Source organism: Paramisgurnus dabryanus, chromosome 10 (genome assembly GCF_030506205.2).
Source record: "Paramisgurnus dabryanus chromosome 10, PD_genome_1.1, whole genome shotgun sequence".
Lineage (NCBI taxonomy): Eukaryota > Metazoa > Chordata > Actinopteri > Cypriniformes > Cobitidae > Paramisgurnus > Paramisgurnus dabryanus.
This window is the reverse complement of record NC_133346.1, coordinates 4994554-5009257: the sequence shown is the minus strand read 5'-3', so window position 1 is coordinate 5009257 and position 14704 is coordinate 4994554. Positions and strand designations below refer to the sequence as shown.

At 37.1% G+C, this 14704-nt stretch overlaps 1 protein-coding gene across 1 annotated transcript in view; it reads left to right on the top strand.

The window, feature by feature from the left end:
- Positions 1–9239, top strand: part of antxr1b (ANTXR cell adhesion molecule 1b) — a 33952-nt gene extending 24713 nt beyond the window's left edge. The window contains exons 15-18 of the mRNA XM_065261476.2: positions 316–411; positions 502–669; positions 4267–4347; positions 5508–9239. Coding sequence (XP_065117548.1) covers positions 316–411; positions 502–669; positions 4267–4347; positions 5508–5912 — 750 coding nt within the window. The 3' untranslated portion in view covers positions 5913–9239. The remainder of the gene's footprint in view (positions 1–315; positions 412–501; positions 670–4266; positions 4348–5507) is intronic.
- Positions 9240–14704: the final 5465 nt, after the last annotated feature.

Below are 14704 nucleotides of genomic sequence, written 5' to 3'. Positions count from 1 at the left end.
ATTTCCGCACTGTATGCTGACCTTTGCATACGGATATAAAGTGAAGTACACAGGCTTTTAGATTTTTAAATGCAATCAAATTGGTTTTACAGGTAATTTACATTTTTTTACTCATCGATCAAGCAATTTCAACATATTTTTCATAAGTTCCAGCAACTCACCTGGTCAAAATTATAATTTGTAACGTAAGAAGTTGCATGATGCCATAAGTTGAAATAAATTATCATTTGAGGGTATTATTTTGAGATTGCACATAGTACACAACTTCAAATTATCTTATTAATGCGTAAAAACATGTTTTCTCTCACTCTAAAGGATGAAGAGGATGACGGCTATCCAAAGAAAAAGTGGCCGACAGTGGACGCGTCATATTATGGTGGCAGAGGAGTTGGCGGCATTAAAAGAATGGAAGTAAGAGGGAATATCCTTCTTGGAAACGGAAAGTATAGCTTCCATCTCTCCGGTGCACTAGAATGATACGTGTGTGTGCCACAACTCCAGGTGCGCTGGGGAGATAAGGGGTCCACTGAAGAAGGAGCCAAACTGGAGAAAGCCAAGAATGCTCGAGTGCAGATGCCAGAGCAGGAGTTTGAGTTTCCATGCACACGGACCCTGAACAACGGCATGCGGAAGCCCATCTACCCTCAGAAGTGGTACTCGCCGATCAAGGTAGACCTGTTTACATTTCTGTGCTGTCAGAGATAGCAGGTATAATAAAACGGGATCAATAAAGCCAATCGGTTTAATTTCCGGGGGATTTGGATTGCCACATGACAGACTTGCAAGGCTCACACCTAAATTTGGACGTAATTTGGTCTTTTGAAAAGATGTTGAATACAACACCACCAAACTGGCTGGCATCAGCATGCAAATAAAACCAGAAGATTACTTGCAAATAACTGCAGTTGTATGTTTCAAACAAAGATGGCGATAGAGAGGCAAAAATTACAGATTGCAGCTTTAAGTATCTAAAGTGTCCAAAGTGCTTTTTGGGGCCACTGTATGTTTTATGGCACTTTTCCATTGCATAGTAAGCTGACCCGACCCAAACCAAACCGTGGGGTACTATGCAATGGAAAAGTGCCATTAGAGATCACACCGAGCTTTTTAACCAGCAACTTACTTGAGCTCCATTATGCTGGGAAACAGCACTGAGACTGGAAATTCAAGGCTGACTAGAGAAAAGTGAAGAAACCCAGAAAGTTTTGTGATCCATACCCAAGTTTTAAAAACATGTTGCATAACAGATACGGATGATGACCCAATGCAGTGCTTAACATTTGCGAACAACAGAGATGTGGCCAGTTAACCAGACAGCTCATGATCAGACGCCCTGTGCTGTCGTGTGGCTTCGGCCGGTCCGGGAAACCGTTGTGCATTGTTTCGTAATGTCTTTGTCAGCTGGAAGGGAAGAGTTAATTTATACCAGACCCTGAACTGATTTGACCCAGTAGAGAGGAGCTTTGCAGCGCTGGTCTTTTTCCCAACAAAACAAACGTCTTTTCTTCTTCTCGTCCACCTTCTTTGCTCTGGATTATTTTGGGTGATGGTTTACTCTGAGAGCATAGACCTAACGTAAAAGGATTACCATAGCTACCGTCTATTGTTTGAAGCATTATTTAAGTCAAAAACTCCTATGTGACTTTTTTTGTATTCAAAATTTTCAAGCAATTATTATAAATTGTCGGAAACAGCGCTAGCCTATTATATTGGTGTATATTATATACACCAACGTTCAATAAACGTATTATTTGCAAGTCTCAGAACACATCACCCAAGTAATATAATTCATTATATAAATTGTATCCGTTCATTTAGCTTGTATTTAGCTGCTTGGCGACCACAAATAGCCTACAAAATAATGAACTTTATTATTAGAGCAGGTGTACAAAAGCAGGTGTGCTTTGAATGCAGTCCAACCAATTAAAATTGAAGAGTGGTAAAACAATTTATTTCCAAAGAATCAAACTCAAATTGAATGTATAAATGTTGTATAAAGGTCACAGTAATTTCTTCATGCTTTAAAACAGCTTGACTTTAACTCTACACCCTTGCCTCATTTAGTATACGCAGATCTATGAATTTGTGAAAAGTCCCCGCCTCCACTCTTTTGCACCACCTCGGACCATAGATCTATACGTAAACAGATGCTACATTCGGCAGTTTCAGACACATAACTGCTAAGTTCAGTTGCACACAATGCACATGTGAACTGCAGGAGGCGTGTACGGTAGAGGTCTTCATGGGTCCTCTTACAGTAGATCTGAAAACCCGATGTCCGATCGAGTTCGGGTCGAAAAGTTTCACATGCGCTTCAGACACGGGTCGGGTACAATAATAGCGACATCGGTTCTCGGGTAATTTAAAATGAATGTGTTTTTGCTGAACGGACCGAGAAGACCCGAACTCTCTCGCGTGTGTGTCAATGTCCTTTTCAAACCTCTCATCTGTTTGCCAAGAGCGCTCGCGACATTGTGTGGCTTGCGGTAGGTTAATCTTCGTTGAGGCAGACATGTCAATAAATTTTAAATGTACATTTTAGCGGTTACCTTGGTGACGTCATCAAATAACAAAGTAAAACGAATGGAGCAGCTCGCCAAATTGGTTGCGAGGCCATCGGAGTCTGTCTGACAGCTGCGTGTGGGTCTGCAGAATGCACACACGTCAGTGCCGTTTACATTCGGGGTCCAGTTGGGTTTAAAAAATTGCCACTAGTTCGGGTCGGACTCGGGTCTACACTCTAAAAAACAAACGGTGCTATATAGCACCAAAACAGTTGCTTTGGATCGTAACGATAGAAGAACCATTTTTAGTGCCATATAGCACAGGTGAAGAACCAGTGAAGCACCAGTAAAGCACCAGTGAAGCACCTGTGTAGAACCATATAGTGCTATGTAGAACCATATGTGGTGCTATATGGCCCCTATATGGTTCTACACTGGTGCTTCACTGGTGCTTCACTGGTTCTTCACCGGTGCTATATGGCACTAAAAATGGTTCTTCTATCGTTACGATCCAAAGCAATTGTTTTGGTGCTATATAGCACCGTTTGTTTTTTTAGAGTGTAGTTTTCTCGGGTCTAATTTTCTCGGGATTGTCTCGGGTCGGTCTCACTTTTAAAAAATATTATTTATGCACGTCTGGTTCGGGTATACAGTGATTTGGGTCATTTCGGGTCGGGTACATTTCCTTGGACCCTAGAAGACCTGTAGTGCGTCCAATCCCAAACTGTGGTCCGCGGACCACTAGTGGTCCATGAGGGTACTGCAGGTGGTCCGTGTAAAGCCAAAATAAGAATATGTATATTTTAAGAATATGCAGTCTTGTGCCTGAACAAGTTAATTGAACGAAAGTTCATAAACTCGTTCATATTTTGGACGAACGTGAACGTATTTTGAGCTAAAACTTCACATACGCACTCTGACACCAAAGACTTATTTTAAATCTCATAATATGACTTCTTTAACAGGTCAGCACTTACCCTGTATGTTTAAGCATGCACAAAAGCAGAGCTAAAGCAGCAAGGCTGTGATCATTTAAATTATTCTAACATAACATCTATGGCTTGAACTACTGATCCACGCGTTCAACTGTGTTAATATGATTGGTCACATGTTTGTGACCAAGGTGATTTGAAACGGAGAATGTCTTCATTTTATAAAAAAATACTCAGCAATGGTGTTAAAGCAACACCAAAGAGTTTTTTTTACCTTAAAATAACGTTTCCAAAAACGTTTCAGGGGTTCATCCACTCAAAACAGGGTGAATGGTACTTTCACATTCGCTTTGCAGCCCTCTATCGGCCAAAACCGCACTAAAGAAGTTTCCAACCGTCGAGTAGTGGTCCTGTAGTTCGAGTGAAAACTACAAAAACTTGCTTTACGGCAGACCTACAATCCAATCAGAGCCAGCTATGCTGCAGTATTTACGACAGTGGTAATGAAAAATTACGCTTCTAACCTGTAGGGGGAGCAAAGAGCAATAAGTCTTTACTGTTGCTTTAAATGATGAATTAATAAAAATATTGAAGAAACACCACATAGGCATATGAACAACAATAAAAACCTGATTTTCCTCGCAGTGGGATTTAAAAAAATCCTTATTCTATCTTTTAAATAGGCTACATTATTTATTAACAGTGAGTAAATCTTTTCTTAACCTTATCTTAAAAGGAGATTTTTACATTTGGATGAACTATTCCTTTTAAGATCACTTTTTATTGTTGTAAAATATATTTTGATCTTCTTGCACGTTTGGATGTTTCAGGGTAAACTGGACGCGCTGTGGGTGTGGCTTAGGAGAGGATACGACCGTGTATCAGTGATGCGGCCTCAACCTGGAGATAAGGTGAAACACAAACGCACATATGCCTTTTAATATGAAATATTATGATGTAGTAATATTTTATGAGCATGAAGGTACTTGAGACTGGTACAGGGTAAAGTGTTTCTGTAGCTCCATAGGTAGAGCATTGCATTAGTTGTGCAATGGGTCATCATGTGTTCAAATCTCTAGCAAACACACTGATAGATTAAATGCACTGTAAGTCCCACTGGTATTAAAGATCTGCCAAATGCATAAAACGGCTGAATGTCACCATAACTATTATATGGTATAGCAATATACAGTAGCACAGCCCAGCATAGCTTAAAAATACATTTTCAACTTCAAAATCACATATTCAGTCAATAAAACGATTAAAGTGTTGCAGTTTTTATTTCCACAATAGGCAATAGCAAAAAATTTGCAAGTGTGTGTCAGAATCTGTTCTTCTTAAATGTTGCAGGCAGAAACGCATGAGAAACTTTTAAACAGATGGAAAGCAAGCCAGCTGTTAATAATAACAGCAGTCAGAAACAGACAGAGTGGAAGCTAGTCAAGACCCTGGCATGGGTTCAGACCAACAGGACCAGTCTGCTAATATTGCTCCTACCTAAAAGAATGCAGCCCGATCTGCTGAAAGCATTAAGGGGAGATGATAACCGCCCTCCTTTTTCGCTTTTAAGAATGCAAAGGGGGGAGTTGATATGCTGTGGTAAACAAAAGAGAAAAAAAACTAACAAAGATGTTTGGAAAAAAATCCGGTGACCTTCAAAACAAAATCGGTAGGATTCGTTTTTAGGCAAACAAAATTTGATGCTTCTGTGGAATAACTCACAGTTATAAATTTTCATCTCACAAATGAAGTCTTCGGGTTTTTTTTTATTGCACATCCTGTGGAAAAAAGACTAGAAGCATGAAGCAGAAACTTTTAAAGGGGCCACGTGCCGAGAAAGCTTGTTTTTCTTGATGTTTCGAAATGCAAAGTTTGACTAAGGTTCACTCCAAAATATTATTCGCATATTTCTGTAGCTCGGTCAAAACATTGCGTCAGCAGGAAATAAAAGGCTGTTTGAATAAAAAATTAAAAGCTTCAATGCTCTTTGAATGTTCCTTTTGTAGTCTGTCATTTTGAAATATTTATGAATAACTTTATTATGCTTTACAATTTTTGATTCTCTCTCCAGGGTCGCTGTATGAAGTTCACCCTCATGAAATCCTGCCCGGCCCCTCAATACCCACATTACAACAACCCCTCGACTCACATCTACAGCCTTCCCCACAGCAGATGCCCCCCTGTCCCACAGGGCACCCTGCCGCCCACTCCACGCTGCTCCGCCCACTCTCCGACCTCCACCCTCCCACCACTGCCTTCCACCCCGCCCCCGTCATCTATCACCCCTCCCCCTTACACTCCACCTCCAACCAATCTGAGCATCAGTGTGACTTTACCCCCTCCCTCTCCACCACCACCAGCACCCTCATCCTCCAGCACCCTGCCTCCACCCCCTCTTGCTGCTCCGCCCGGACGAGCCCCGCCTCCTTCTCGTCCACCACCACGCCCAGGTGTTGATGTTCCTGACCTTCCCTAAAGAGGAACCGCAGTTGTTCCATTAGGGACGAGCTGCACCAAGACTTTTCAATAATGAAAAGTGTGAATCGAGGCATTCGGCATGTATCTGACATTGTGTCAACCTAACGCTGATGGATGTCATAGATATGAAAGACCTAGCGACTGTTGCTAATTTCCACCACCATATTCAAGCACATCCATCATTTCAGAAGACAATGCACAAATGCAAGAAAAAGACTTTTATCACGATTTAGTACTTTTATTCAGTTTAATCTTGTTATTTAGTAAAAAACAATTCTCATCCTTTTTTATATCTTTTTCTGGTTTGTACATCCATGTTACTTTTGACTGTATGTGCACTTCATTGTTACCCTTTCTAAAGCCTGATTCGGACCACCAATGACTAGCTCATTTATTTTAATGGAAGCTTGGCGACTTCCGGGACACGACCAAAACCAAGTGTTGGCGACAGGAAGGGGACGTGTCAAAAGTTTAACTTTACGACTTTTCGTCAATCACGTTATCTGTCTCTCATCAGTTATGCTACGTTCACACTAGACTTTGAGCATGCGAGTATTTGTCGGACGTTGCTGCAGGGAGTGGACGGGCAGTAGCTCATCAGTATGATATTTGGTTTCGTCCATTTGTGCTTCTTTAGGTCAGAGATCACCAGACTTGAACTTTGCTACGCAGCGACCTGCAACATATCGCCACACAAGCTTGCGTTTCCGGTCTGATGCTTTCTCATGCGTATGAATGGAAGACGAAAAGTCTAGTGTGACCGCAGTGGATGGCACTTGTTTGTTTATGACCACCAAAATTAGGAACACCTCCTAAGGACCACATTGACAGAAACTTGAGGAAAAAACTCTTTAACCCCTTAGCATTCCTGAAAAACTCCTTAAAATGACACAAATTGTAACTGCTGTGTTGATTGTATCTTAAAAGGGTTTACATCATTCGAATCACAAGAATCTCAGCTTTCCAAAGATATATGACATGTTTAGGTATTTGTTTTTGAGTTTTCATGAAGTTTCTGTCAAATAATGTAGTGTTCGTCCCATGGGACATTGGAACGTTAGGGGGTTAATATGTATATATGGTTGCTTTGCAAACATTGAGTTTATATTATAGTTACAGTTTGATCATTTTAATTTCAAGCACTTTTTGAATTTTGTTTGAAAGTTTCTTGTGGTTATTAAGGATGTTCAATGTCAATCTGGAGATCCCTTGAACGATGAGCATGTTTGTACACGCTTTAAATAAATTTCTACTTCTGCGTCATATGTTTGGTACATCATAAGCCAATTCTACACTTTTGCGTATCAGACCCTAATAAATAATATCATTCTCTAATGGCGTCTGATTCACACACAAATAAGACAACCTCTTGAAAATCATCCACACTTTTCATAATAAAAGGAAATCTTCAACTCGAGCAGCGACTCACATGCGTTCATGTGAAAATCAAATCTAATTCACAGAACTGATGCTAAATGAAAAACTCTATGTAACTTGTTTTTAACATCCACCATGTTACATATTTACACAGATAATCCAGAAGAATTGACCCTTAAGATAATAAGATGATTTAAGGAAAGCTGGAGGATGACATACCTAAAATTTTAGCATTTTGTATGGATGGCCTACCCCAGAGCACCCCAATCTGATCACGGCTCTCTTCTATAAGCGGGAGAATGTTATCATTGCAAAGTGGTCATGCTAATGTCTTGGGTTTATTTCACAAGACTTATGGATATGCTGTTTGATTTATAATTATTAGATTTTTTAAGCTGTTCCTCAATTTGTGTGTTTCCCATTTGAATGGTTACTGCTTGCGCTGGGACCTAAAGGCTTTAGCTTCAATTTTGATTAAATTATTTTCGAAACGGTTGCATATTATATCGTTGATTTATCCATCGAATGCATAGTGCAGTCCCTTTTGTCTTGCTCTCTCAGATATTTCACCTGTTGGCCAAAAATTACTAATTATCTCCTTGGGAATGTCTGACACAAGTGCATACACTGTACTAGACACGAAAGCTTGACAGGCATAGCAACAGTAACTAAGAAGGGCGGGGCTTAGTGAAGGGTCAAATCATTTATTAGCAAACACCTTGTATACAACTAATGCCCAACAAATTTTTACACTATCACCATTTACTTTTATTCATTAAAGCTTTCATTGTTCATTCATGTACGTATGTACTACAATGTACTATATAATGTTAACAGACACACTATAAAAAATAAAGGTGCTTCAGAACCACTTTGTGGGCTAGATGGTATTTTATATACGAGGAAGCTTTCGGGTTTTTTAAACAGAAAGATTATATAAATGAGTTTATTAGTAAATGTTTGTTTAAGAAAAAAGTTTGTAATTTTACTGATACAAATTTTAAAAACTTCATGTAATCTGAAAACACGAAATCCGAAAACCTGATTATGAAACGTGGGTATAATATTAGCACCATCAAGTCTCGGTAATTTTAAATGAATATGTTGTTGCCGAACAGATCCGAGAGGACCCGACTATCTCGCGTGTGCGTGCATCGAGTCCTTTTCCAACCCCTCCTCAAGAGCACTTGCGACATCGTGTGGCTGGTGGTAGGTTAATTTTCGTTCGGACAGACCTGTCAGTCAATTTTCAATGCGCATTTTAGCGGATACATTTGTGTCGTCAAAAGATAATAAAGGAAAATAAATGGAGCAGTGGGCCAAGTTGGTTGCGAGGTCACCGGGTTTCTTTATGTCTGACTGATGCGTGCAGGGATGCAGACTGCTGTGCACACATGTTGGTGCAGTTTGCATTCGGTTCCAGTTTGGGTTTGCCAATGGGTCGGACTTAGGTTTGTCTCAGGTCGGGTATTTCTTAAAAAAAAAAATGATGCATGTCGGGTTCGGGTATAAAGTGATTTGGGTCATATCGGTTGGAGTACATTTAAACAAGAGAGAAGACTTCTAACTCAAATTCCGGCCTTCATGTAGCGATTAGAAATCTTCTTCGCATCGTCTTATTGATTATAGCTGTTATCTGATTTAATCCCTACAGTATATTTCAAACGCCCAACTTCTAACGTTAAGCACACAAGGGTGACAATGGATATAAATGCTATGCATTTACAAACCCTGTCTTGTCAATTTGCAGAAAATTAATCTCTCATCATACGCTCTTATAAATAGGCCTACGACAAAATCATTTCACCTAGCATGGATCCGGTGTTCATCAGCAAGGCTTTGTGGCCGTGTTTGTTATGATCTGAAATATGTTTTTCAATAGCGGACAGACCTGCAGCCAATGGCATCAGCAGCACCTGCTGTTAAGAGTCAAGGATACTACACACTATGTTTACATTAATGCGTTTATCCTTTAAAACGCGTTACTTTTGCTACGTTTACGCCTTTCATCTACACTACATCACCGTTTTCGACCCTCATAAACGGATTCGTTCGCAAACGCTGAAGACCCCGTTTTAGTTTGAGAACTCAGACGTTGCTCTGAGTGTAAATGAACATAGACGGAGTCTTATGTAAACGAACAGCTGATGTTAACGTGACAGCGCATCATTTTCAAAGTAAAAATTATTTTATTCATGTAAATGTTGGTTTGTTACGGAGGTTTTGCCAAAAATAGTAAACATCTACCAACCAGCTATTATAAACGCTATATCGGATAGTTTTAACATGTATCCTTATATATAATGTTTGTTTTATATGAATGTTTGAGTATTGTTGGGTTTAATGTGTTTATGTTTTGTTTAAATTTAGTTAGCTTATGAAAGATAGACTGTAATTTTAAATGCCATATAGGCGTTGCAAAGGCCAATATGAAGGGAGAATTGTAATGGGTCAGACATTATTTTCCAGTTTAATGTAAGTTTTGTTTGCTACTTTAAAATGAATTTCGTTTCAGATAATTTGTCTCTTAATTTTAATCGATGTTTTGTTGATAAGTTTTGTGAATATAAATTAATAAAAACAATAAACTCAACGTCATTAATATAATGCTCGTTTAGGCGCTTGGCTTTTGGCTATTTGTGTGTTGCTAGCGGAGGACGTGCACGGACCTCGCACACTTTTAAAAATTAATTCAATAAGCATTTCTGGTAAAGGCTAAAGCAATACTTCACCTCTTACTATGTTTGATTGAAGTTTGAATTTGCTGATTTATTTTTGCTTCAAGTTCGCTACTGTTCAGTACTGTTCACTTGAATGCTTTCTTTTTAAATCATAAAGACCTTTCTGTTTAGTTATAAAATAAAAATTAACCTATTAATCATATTAATATGTTGTAGGGGGGAGCTAGAACAGTATAAGTGTTTATGTTTTGTTTAAATTTAGTTTGCTTACGAAAGATAGACTGTAATTTTAAATGCCATATAGGCGTTGTAAAGGCTAATATGAAGGGAGAATTGTAATGGGTCAGAAATTATTTTCCAGTTTAATGTAAGTTTTGTTTGCTACTTTAAAATGAATTTCGTTTCAGATAATTTGTCTCTTAATTTGAATCGATGTTTTGTTGATAAGTTTTGTGAATATAAATTAATAAAAACAATAAACTCATCGTCATTAATATATAATGCTCTTTTAGGCGTTGCGCTTTTAGCTATTTGTGTGTTGCTAGCGGAGGACGTGCACGGACCTCGCACACTTTTAAAAATTAATGCAATAAGCATTTCTGGTAGGCTAAATTAATACTTCACCTCTTACTATGTTTGATTGAAGTTTGCATTTGCTAAAATTAATTTTTTGCTTCAAGTTCGCTACTGTTTAGTACTGTTCACTTGAATGCTTTCTTTTTAAATCATAAAGACATTTCTGTTTAGTTATAAAATAAAAATTAACCTATTAATCATATTAATATGTTGTAGGGGGTAGATAGAACAGTATAAGACTTTCCCAAACACATTTTTATAGGTTAAAAAATAGTGTCTGTTGTAGTGTCCGGCAAAGGATCTAGCTATGAATTTTTGTCAATATCGCACACCCCTAGGCTGCGTAAACGTGCAGGTAAGCTTTTATTAGAGTAATAAGTTATTTTACACTTTTATGCGCATGCCCAGTTACATGATTGGTCATGTTTCATGCGTTTATGGTGGTGTATAGTGTGGATGAAGATTCTTTTTAAAATGCCAGTATAAACGAGGATCGTTTTCATTTTAAAATGCCGTTTTAAAACGCAAATGCTCTAATGTAAACATGGCCAAACCCAACGAAATAGCTGTTCTGTAGCAGCTTTTATATACTCCAATTCATTCCTGATTGTGTTAACCCCTTATGAGAAGGTCTGACAGCCTTTCCTGTTTCACTTTTTTTTAAACATTTCAGACCTGCAACATTATATGGCTCACTAACTTACCATCTCGAGATTAATTGTGTCAGTATTTTGTGAAAAACTGTGATTTTTTTTATGAATTGCTGTATACAATAAATAGAGGTATTAACAAGAGCTTAGACTCCCATTTGAAATGTTAGAATGCAGAATGGAAAATTCCATGCTGTGCTGGTATGATCCCAAATGTGCCAACATTCACAAGAGCTACTGGCCACAAAGTACCGCAAACCATTAATAGTAGTGTGTGTCATTTAATGTTTCTACTTTTTAAGAGACTAGTAGTGCATCTAATAAAGAGCTTATACAAATAAGACTATACCAGTCAAAAGGAAAAAAACACTTGATTTCCAAGCAAAAGATTTTAAATACTTGGAATTACTTAGAGAAAAATATGTGTGTGTATATTTGTATCAATTTTATTACAAATAAAAAAATCGTAAATGTTAAACAAATTACTTGCACGGAAAAATAAAATGAAAACAGAATACATGAGAACTTCAATACTGTTTAAAAGCATCTTGGAATGAGACTGCTTAATAAAGTGGCAGTACATTTCTGTGGCCACATAAAACAACTTTTTAAGCTTTTGATATTATTATAAAATGTGGTAAAAAACACTTTAATAAAAAAGTGACACTAAACTATTGACTAGTAGTTTTGATCTCTAAAGTTAATGTGCGTTCACAAACTACTTGGGAAAAAACAACTCAAGCAAATGGGTGATTTTCGCAAAATGTGTCATGAAACATTTGATAAAAAAAAGTAAATGCAAAGTAAGAGTATCAAAATAAGAAGCATACAGTTACAAACATCTCTTCATGTACTATTTTTCACATGATTTCAAATGACATCATACAAACCAATTTAGTTGTTTTTTTCACATTTAAGGGAAACTTTTCATTACCGCAACGTGTCCATGACTGGATATGGGTTCTCTGACATGGAAATATTTATAATTAAAAAATCTAAAAAATAAAAAGCTTCAGTGCATGTTATACTATAAACATTTACAGTAAAGAAACATGTCGTATTTGGTGATCATTGGTAAATGTAGAGACAATAATAAGGAATATAAATGTGTCCAAGACCAATTTTCTCATCCTCCGCAACAATTTTCAATCATTGTTTAAGCCCTCAAGGAACTAACTTTTTTTTAATTGTTGGAAAGGACATAATTGACTGTGACACTCAAGATGGCTACCAGGTAAGCAGTTCTTATTTTTTCTCTCCAGATAAAAGTTGAAATTTTGTTTGTCATAGTACCTAGACAACTTTTTAGTTCTCATTACCGAAACATGAGTTTGTTAATGCATATATTTAATGTAATATCATGTTGCGGTCATGATAATTTTTTATAATGATAATCTAAAAAATTTAAATAATTCTATAGGAAATATTTTTAGATCCTCTAAAAATAATGGTTATAGTAAGTTCAGACCTTAGTCATATATGTGCATAAAAATAGCTTTAACCCTTGTGTGGTGTTCGGGTCTGTGGGACCCGTTTTTAATGTTTACTTAAAGAAAAAATATGCAATTAATTGTTGTTTCAACCTCAGATTCATTGGCCTTGGCTCATTTTCTATAAAGAACATAAAAATAAACAACTTTATAATGACTGTACACTGTACACCCCCCTACACATTTATATTACATATGTGGTGTTCGGGTCCACTGGACCCGGGGGTAATAAGAGAGTGAAAATTGAATGTGCTATGTAACTTCACTTTGTTATTCTCCTATCTGGGACTCCTGTGAGTTCATGAGTGTGTTTTTATATATGTCTGTACATATGTGATGGATTCATGGCAGAGTTTTGTCCTTATGCCCTTGCTGTAACAGCGCAAAGATACAACATGTTATATATCAAGCATGAACACTTGACTGCCCCCACTGTCCCAAAAACTTTACCTTTTGTCTAAAAGGAACAATTCTACATTTTACTATTATATTCCTTACAAAATATAACCATGGTTGTATTATAGTAAAAGTGTAGTAATCATGGTAAATTGGTGTATTGATTGCCATTCCTTGCCTGAACACATGAGTTTACCACAAAACCTATGGTTTGTGTGTGTTTGTGTGTGTATGAGTGTGTGAGAAAGAGTGAGAAATAGAGAAAGTATAATTTCATATCCAAGCATTTTCATCATTTTAGGTTGTAGCCAAAAGCAACATATTGTACTGCAGTGTGTGTGGACATAAGATAGACAGGAAGACACAGTATACGTCTATAAAATGCAAGAAATGCATATGCAACACAGCTACACAGTAAAAATCTGCTTCTTATGTGTTGTGTAGGCTGACATGAACAGGTTATGTGTTCAGTGTAGATAATGTGTTATGATACCGCATCTTTTCAGATGAGGCTTGTGCTGTGTAGACGGACACAAATGTGTACAATTTCAAACTAAGTTCAAACAATTAAATGTCAAAGTGATGAAAAACATATTTGAGATGAAAAAGTGATGAAAATACTTGTTTTATATAAACATCTGGGGGAGAATAGAACTTTCTTCTCTTATTTCATATTATCACAAAAACGAATGGCACTTTAATCTATAAATAGTCCTGTACCAGTGGTAAATGACAAATATTAACCATAAATTATGTCTATATTACTTGCAATAAGGCTAAAGTAATCATCTATAAACAGTTATATATAAATTAGTATGACTGCATTGATTTAAGATACGAATAATACAGTGGGTCCACTAGACCCACAAACATTGTCTAAGTAACAGAAATATGAACACCACACGAGGGTTAAGGGCTTTTTAAAAATTCTGATGCTGGACACCTTCTAAATCTGGATTTCGTGAGAATCACCCAAATGAGTTAAGATTCAATTCATTTTGTGAAGATGCAAATATTCAAGAAATGTCACCAGTTAGAAACAATGTGATTACTCACCTGATCTTCTCAACTGACTTTGAAGCAGACAAAAGATACACTGCAAAAAGTGAAAGTTGGATCACAAAAAGTACTTTAACTGGTATGAAAAAATGCAGTTTTTTCAACTTACTTTATTTTCTCAATTTAAGTGAAACATTTGAGCAATCAATACCAATTTTTTAAGCTAATTAAACTTTCACTTCTTACAGTGTAGACAGATTGCTTTAAAGGGATACTTCACCCAAAAATAAAAATTATGCCATCATTTACTCACTCTCATGTTGTTACAAACCCCCATTCAGGAAAAAAGAATACTATGGAAGCAAATGGTGTGGTGTTCATCAAAACAATGAAATTTATGTGGGTTTGTAACAATATGACATTGATTAATGATGACAGAATTTTCAAGTTGAAAAGCTTACATTATTTAGGTGTTAACAAATGAAATAAATCATTCAAAGTGAGAAGTAATGTTTAAAAGTAGATCCAACTTACTAGACCAAGCACCGCAGAAAAAGGGCACTTTCTCCCGAGAAAAATCAATTAAGAGTTGAAATCAATCTGGTAGCAAACAGCTGGTGT